The 8,507-nt window shown below is 33.5% G+C and overlaps 1 protein-coding gene across 1 annotated transcript; it reads left to right on the top strand.

Moving 5' to 3' along the window:
- The first annotated feature begins 6,178 nt into the window (after window positions 1–6,178).
- LOC109010032 (protein TORNADO 2-like) lies at window positions 6,179–8,209 on the top strand. The gene is made up of 2 exons (XM_018990735.2): window positions 6,179–6,866; window positions 7,578–8,209. The coding sequence occupies exons 1-2, from the start codon at window positions 6,369–6,371 to the stop codon at window positions 7,887–7,889; spliced, it is 810 nt and encodes a 269-aa protein (XP_018846280.1). The 5' UTR covers window positions 6,179–6,368; the 3' UTR covers window positions 7,890–8,209.
- The last annotated feature ends 298 nt before the right edge of the window (window positions 8,210–8,507 follow it).

Genomic DNA, 8,507 nt, shown 5'->3' with positions numbered 1-8,507 from the left:
TATATATTAAATTGTTAGTTATTAAATTCTTTATTATATACTAACTTATAATATAATATATATATATATATATATATTACATTGTATATATATATAGACAATCAGAATGTGTATTTTGGACACCTATCTTCATGTCTGAAGATACGTACGGCCCACTTCATAGCCACAAACGCAACAAATGAAGGTACGCAACTACAACGTGATCACCATGCTAGCTAGCTAGTCGGTCCTGTATTTTTTATTTTTCTTAAGACATAATTTATATTATACTTATAATTTGAATAATAATCATATTCTAGCTAAATTAGTATGAATATATTATATATACTTACTCCATGTTATATATTAAACTTCATATTATCTGTATATTAAATATGTTTAATCTTTACTTAAAATTAAGATTATAAACATATGATTTTCTTGTTAAACATATTCAATAAAAATTCAAAAACAATAATCACAATATTTTAAATCCATATCACAGACAATATTCTCACAACAATATTTATACCCATATTAATTAATCATCAATGAACAACATAAACTCACAAACTATTCACAAATAATAATCACAATTATTTCAAGAGTAAGCATAAAATCACAACAACATGTATAAACGTATTGCTAAACTTTAGAAATATAACAAGCACTCACAAATTCAAAAAAACCAATTAATCTAATAGTCAATAATATTATATAACATTCTAATATATAACATAAACATTTATAATATAATATGTTATAGATAATATTTTGGAAATTAAATTGACAAACGTTCGAACATAATAATAATTACGTTCGAACGTTATGTGTATATAAGGCCAAAACCGAACGTCGAAACGACATTTCCAATCCATCGTCTACTCCGTTACATGCCAACACTCCTCCGTCACCGCCGCCGTCAACTCCGTCCCAACCGTCACTAAAAGGTAGGCATTCATCTTTTATTCAAATAACATGTATTTTATTGAGATTTAGATTGAGTTTTGTTTAAAACCGGATAAGTGGTGGCCGGATTTTCAATTCCATTTTCCGGCCACCAGGGCCAGCCATTGGCCGAATAGTCACTGTAGAAATTTTTCTTGAAGTGTATACTTCATTTCTACGGTGACATTTCCGTATTTAGAACATTGTAGACAAATTTTTGAGATTTCAATAATGGCTGAGTTGACTCAGCCATTCTGCATCGTAACGTTCGAACGTTTCACCAAGACGTTCGAATGTACGACGTTTAAATTACAAATCCGTTACGGCTTCTACGTTCGAACGTTCATTGTCTTAGAACGTTGATTGTCTTACATTCGAACGTCATTTTCATTAATTTTACGTCTAAACGTTTAATGTATACGTCCGGACATACTACTTTTTAAATATTATTAAACGACATACGTTCGAAAGTGAGTATTTTACTTTCGCACGTAAATCACATACAGTCGAACATTTAATTATAACGTCCGAACGTAGTGATTTTCTACTTTATTCATGCTTCGACGTTCAGACGTTCATATTTACGTCACACGTAAAACAAATACGTTTGAATTTATAACTTAACGTTCGAACATATATGTTTTACATTAGAACGTAAATTTATTTACATTATTTTACGTGTGAATGTATAAATAAACATCCGAACGTTTTATCTTTAACGTTCGAACGTTTATTTTGATATGTTCGAAAGTTAATGCAAAGCAGCTTAAAATTAACACAAAAAAATGCATTAGTGTAAATAATTTTTTTTCCTTTTCTATTTTCAGGATATGGCTCTTCCACTGCATACTAGGAAACGAGAGAGGGAAGGAGCCACGTCGGACACTGCTCGTATCGGAGCTTGTACTGTTATGGTAAAGCGAGAGGTCTTGATTAATGAGTTTGACGAACTCTGTTGGCAACAGACGAACCTGAGAGATGTTTTCGTCAGTAGAGACTGGGATATATCTGCACATTGAGGGGGAAAGTATACCCCTCAATGGTTCAGGAATTCTATATGGGGATGTGTGACATGCCTCAGGATGCATCCTCTCACACCGTGACTGTACATGGTGTTTCCATTGAGGTATCACCAGATGTCATCGGCGAGCACCTCGGGATTCATTGAGGAGTTGAGACATTTGCACACTCAACACCCCGTGAGGATGTAGGCACTTCTATATCATCTACTGGCCGCCCATTTGAGCCAGCATCAGCCAGAGATGCAGGCTAGTCAGAGGTTGAGGATACTGGCGTCGAGGCTCGGGATGATGACCGAGACGAGGATTTCTACATCCTCACCGGGAGGGACCGCATGCAGATCAAGCGAAAGAACGCCTTCAACCAGAACCATCTGCTGCATTTTTTCCGCATGTTGCACCTTATTGTTGCAATAAATGTCGATCCCGTGGCACATAAAACCACATTTAGTCGACTTCGGGCACAATTTTTTATACGAGTGGCACGTGGAGATCCTATAGATTTGCCACTGCACATCTTTGAGAGGATCCATTACGAGACGAGCATCGTCTCCACGGATAATCTCCCATACGGTGTCCTAATCAGCCGACTATTACTTGCACGGGGAGTGCCGACCCAGCCAAATGAGCGGGTCAAAGATCAGATGAGCCCCCTCGACATGACCATGCATCGACGTAGCATTGGACAGGCGAGGGGACGTCAGCCACCCCCTGTAAAGGATCTAGCTCCTCCGACGCAGTCTGAGCCAGGTCATGTCGGGAGTAGTAGTCAGCATACGCCGAGTACATCTACAGGAGATGTGCGGCCTGCTTGGGTTGATGCGGTCATCTCACAGCTGACTGCGCATATCGATCATAAGATCGATCGATCGCTCAAGGCTATATCGGCGTCTGTTGCCGAACTCACCCATCGTATAACTATCCTCAACGACAAGGTTGATACCTTGACTGAGGAGGTACGAAGTTCGACTTTTGCGGAGAACGTTATTATCTGACTGTTGTTTATTACATTCTATCAAATTTTGTATTTTATTTTTAATATTTGTAAAGAAAAATATTATTAAATATTTCCATCGTTTTTTAATTTCAATTTTTAATCTTCTTTGATGTTATATTTTCCAACTTTAATACTAAATCACTGCATTTCAAATATATATAAACATAAATATATATTTATATATTACAAATTGTGTATATATAAATATATATAATTCAATTTTTTAGACTTGTTCACAAATTCTGCACAATAAAAACCACATAATTTCTAAATTAAAATCATATTTAATTTAAATTTACAATGAACGTTCGAACGTATATTTCCCATACGTTGGAACGTAAAAGAAATCTCATCTATCTTTAGTGACGGTTTCAAGAAACTGTCACAGAAAATGTCTTTTAGTGACGGTTTAGAGACTGTCACAATTTTTCAACCGTCACTAAAAAGCAATTGTATTATAGTGAGTATAGATAGACTGTGCTCTCTTACGTTTAGGTTTATTTGTAAACCTTCCCCATTGCATCTTAAAAATATATGAATTTATTTTACTTTTTTATTATTGCACAAAAAGTAGTGAGGGAAAAGGGCACAAGTGCTTTTACTATCACCTTGCAAGGAATACACTCTACGTCACATAGTAAACCAAGGTGTCAGATCACCCATACCACTCTTCATAGCTTGTCTACCCGTCTCCTCCTCTTATCACCTTCTCATATTGTCTGCTCCAACTCATTCTGCTCTTATTCTTCCTCCTCATTTTCCTCCTCTAATTTTTCCTCTATTGTCTCCTCTTTCGCCTCTACTTTCTCTCCCCTTCTTTCTATTTTTCCTCCTCCATTTTATTATCATTGTTATAATCATCATAATTTCATCATCATTTTCATCCTATCTTCAATGTCACAAACATTACAATCTCATCATGATCTTCCTCATATTTATCATTTGTCACTATCCATCATCATCATCTTATCATTATAGTCATCATCATCATTATCTTGTCATCATCTTTTTGTTTTTTTTTTTTGTTAAATCGCATCATTATTGTGATGCAAATCCAAACTGATATGGGATATCCGGATCTAGTATCTACGTTGTCAGCGTTGAACTATTTTTAAAAAATAAATTCGTTCAAATATGGCAAAACCCGCTAAATCTTTTTTGGATTGCAGCAATATCGGTTGTTTTTCTCCCAAATCATCTATTTACGTTCATTTTTGTCATTTTAAAAAATATTTCATTTAAGTTTTTGAAAGTGATTCTGATTTAAATTTTGGGCAAACTTTTTGGCACGATTATTGTTTAATTATGTATTTAATTTTTTGGAAATAATTCAGATTTTTCCTTTTTGAAAAATTCTCCTAATTTCGAATTTTGGAGCTATTTAAGCATGACTTGTGAGATTAAAAAATAATTTCTAATTTTATCATTAATCAACATTTTTCAGAGTTTTATCTATTTTGCATCTTTTCTCAATCTCAATCCCTAGTTTTTGTTGATTAACTAGCCGTCAAAATAATTCTAGTCCTACCCTACATCACATTGTTATCATTTTTAATCAATATCTTTAAGCATTAGCTTCATCATGGTTATCTCCACTGTTATTATTTTATTTTTTTTCCTTTTACTCATAGGATAACTCATGCATGTTTTCTTCTAACTTCTCTGATTATGACATTTTTAACTGGCAAGCAGTTTCATTTCCTTCTTTTTGTTGTACAAAACACACACACCAACAATGGTAACCAAAGTAAACAAGCAAACAATCGAGCAAAGCACAACACACAATTTACGTGGTTTGGCAACTTGCCTACTTCCACAAAACTGCAAAAATCTTATTAATCAAATGAGATTGCAATCACTCAATCTTAACTCACTCTAGCTAGGACTTTTGCTGTCTCACATAATATGCACTCACTTAATTATTGTTCACTCTGAGAATATGCTGAAAATCGTATACAATAAGTCAAATATTACATATTTATAGTAAACGGCGCTGAAAACCCTAATCTGACAAAAACGAGATCCTTCACTCGAGCAGCGTGTCAAGAGTACCTCAAGCAAACAATTAATCAACAGTGGCTCTAGTGGTGTGTCGAGCACAGCTGGAGCGAACACTAGAATTTGGATCTAGTTTGAGTCCACTGTTGAGCGAGATTCGAGCGAACTCACGGGTTGAGCTTAGCTTGAGCACTAGGTCAAGATATAATCGAGCAACAGTCGAGCAAACTTTCTATCTCTCAATTTTCTGCTCATAAAATCAAGCTCTACATACAACCCAACACTTTTGTCGTCCTCCAAGCCCTACAAGGCATTCCTTTTCATAAAGAAGGACGCAAAGTCACTGGCTAAAGAATCATAATACCCTTTATAAATTAAAATGGAAAAAATTATATATATATATATATAGACATATATATATATTTCTTTTGCATCAAATTAACAAATAAAACTATTATATTATTATTAACCAAACAGACGAGGTCGTGCATAGAAAACAATGTGTAGAAGATAAAATTTAAGAGCAGGGTGCAGCGAGACTGGTATTATATTATTATACCTTTAAATATTTTTTAAAAGAAAAATCACAATATCACTAAAAAAATATTTTCTTAATTATTAAGTAAAAAAAAAAAAATCAAGTGTTGAGACCCAACCCGGCCAACTATCATTAGATCAGGAGCATTTTTCATAATTAGCATCCTTAATGGTTAGAGTATTTAGCTTTTAGAGGACAGAATATGCTCACAGTGAATTAATTAATATTTGGAATTTAGCTATACTGACTTTCAAAAGTTTTTTAAATTTGAAAATTATTGTACATACGTCAAATGTATATTTTATTAATTATTTATTTCTCCATTTCTTTCTATCACATATTTTATCACAATTGGTATATTAATTTGAGTTAGTAATATATTAATTTAATAAGAATATGATTATTAATTAATATATAATATCACGTAGAATAGTAAAATATGATAAAATTAAATATTTTTAAAATTATTAGTTATCCATTAATATAAATGAATAAATAGATAATTTAATGTGAAGATTTGATGTAAATAATTAAAATTAAATTTATTTTATATTATTTTATTATTATATAATAAAAAAATAACTATTTCAATATAAAGATTTGTGTGAAGAGAATAATTAAAAGTTTAATTTTTTTGACATTTATATAAAATGTCTTTTAACTTTGAAATTTTCAGTTTTTGCCGAGTGGCTTTCACGAATCCAAGGTGAGAGCAACAAAAAGCTTTGGCGGTGGGCGTGGATGACAGAAGCTTTATTATAAAGCTAAGCGCGCTCTCTCTCTCTGTCTCTCTCTTCCCTGTCCTTTCATGTTCCTTATCAATAGATCTTCGACAAAGAATCAAAACTCACATTAATATCTCCTAATAAGTTAGGAATCTCCGATCAATATGGCATTAAGCAATAATATCATCGGAGCCATCAACTTCGTTGCCGTGCTCCTTTCAATCCCAGTCATTGGAGCGGGAATCTGGCTCGCCACAGAACCAGACAATTCCTGTGTGAAAATCTTGCAATGGCCTGTCATCATTCTCGGGATATTGATCTTGGTTGTGGCACTAGCAGGCTTTGTTGGAGGGGTCTGGAGAGTCCCATGGCTCCTTATATTCTACCTCGTCGCCATGCTTATTCTGATAATATTGCTTGCCTGTTTGGTGGTTTTCATCTACATGGTCACCATGAGGGGCTCCGGCCACCTTGAACCGAGTCGGGCTTACTTGGAATATCATCTTGAGGATTTTTCAGGATGGCTTCGTCGAAGGGTTAGGAGTTCTTATAAATGGGAAGGCATAAGGAACTGTCTTAGTTCAACACCTATGTGTGCTGAGTTGAACCAGAGTTATAGCATGGCTCAGGATTTCTTTAATGCACATCTTAACCCATTACAGGTAAAACTGAGCTCTCTTCTTATACTAATTACTACTAGAATAAATTATAATCCAAAGAACTTTGTTGAACAATTTGTAGTAAAATTGAAAGAAGCTGAAATCTAATAGAACTTGTCATTGATGTACGTAGTTATAAGTTGTTGCTCAATGAAAAATTAATGTACAATGAATGTGAGCGATCAAATGACTATAAATTTGTATTTTTCTGTTTTGGTTAGGCAATTAAAGGATGCTTCAAGAAATTAATTCCGCAATAATTTGGAGTAAGATGGTGTTTGGATATTGAGATGAGATGAAATGAAATAGTTTTAGATGAAAGTTGAATAAAATATTATTAGAATATTTTTTATAATATTATTATTATTTTGAAATTTGAAAATTTTGAATTGTTTATTGTATTTTATGTGAAAATTTTAATAATGAGATGAGATGTGTTGAAATAGTTTTGATAACTAATATGTGACATTACTCCTTAAAGTTGCCTTCCAATTAAGGCCTCTTACTTACCTAATCAAATTTTTCTTAATTAAGATAATTAACCTCCATCTCAAACTAGCTAGGGTTTCTAAGCAGAGAATATTACTTAACTTCTTGAAAGAGTTAAACAGTTGAGATACGTCAAGTACCATGTGTAAACCATCTTTTTCTTCAAAATAATTCTTCATCTTTATCTTTTCTATTATATTCCCCTTTGCTTTTTTATCTTTACAGTCGGGATGCTGTAAGCCACCGACCCAATGCGGGTACACATTCGTGAATCCAACCTACTGGATAAGTCCCATTGCCATGGCAGCGGACATGGATTGCGTGCAATGGAACAACGACCAGACCCAACTTTGCTACAACTGTGATTCATGCAAAGCCGGATTATTGGCTAATCTAAGGAAAGAGTGGAGGAGAGCAAATATTATATTGCTCATAACTCTAGTGGCTTTGATATGTGTATATTTGATAGGGTGTTGTGCTTTCAGGAATGCCAAAACTGAGGACCTCTTTCGCAGATACAAGCAAGGTTATGTGTGAGATCAGACGAATACAATATGGATGAGTAGCCCTGATAAATTAATTAGCTCGACTACTGGAGCGAATGGCACTTTGGATGTTTTCACGACTTTTTTTTTTTTTTTTCCTTCTTTTCTTGTCATTTAGCTGCATTTCATGTCTTGGGTTTGATGATATGATTAGTGTTGAAAAATGAACAAAGTTGTCAAGAGCTGTGCGTGATTTGCGGAGGGCACCGAAAGCTGATAGTAGATATATAGCTTTGTTGAAGTTAAAAGTACAAACGTGGTTACTGTTGGAAGGGCGAGGCGATCCTTTTTATGGAGGGTTTTCACTTTTCAGGAGTAGTCCTTTTTATTTCTCACTTTTCCCATTTCCAATTACAATTTGCCACAGAAAAAGATAAGAAAACCATGTTATCACCTGAGTGACACAACTAGATAAAGTGATGGATCATGCATGCTTACTAAGTGCGGATTAGTTAATGTTAAAAAGGATATTTTTTTATGAATGTAAAAAAATTCATAAAAAAAATTTGATTTTTAATTAATCTATTTATTTAAATTTTTATATTAGAATAGTTTTTTTTTATATAATAATAAAATAATATAAGATAAATTTAGTTTTGGTTATTTACAT

Source organism: Juglans regia, chromosome 2 (genome assembly GCF_001411555.2).
Source record: "Juglans regia cultivar Chandler chromosome 2, Walnut 2.0, whole genome shotgun sequence".
In the NCBI taxonomy this organism is placed as follows: Eukaryota; Viridiplantae; Streptophyta; class Magnoliopsida; order Fagales; family Juglandaceae; genus Juglans; species Juglans regia.
This window is presented reverse-complemented; position numbering and strand designations above follow the sequence as displayed.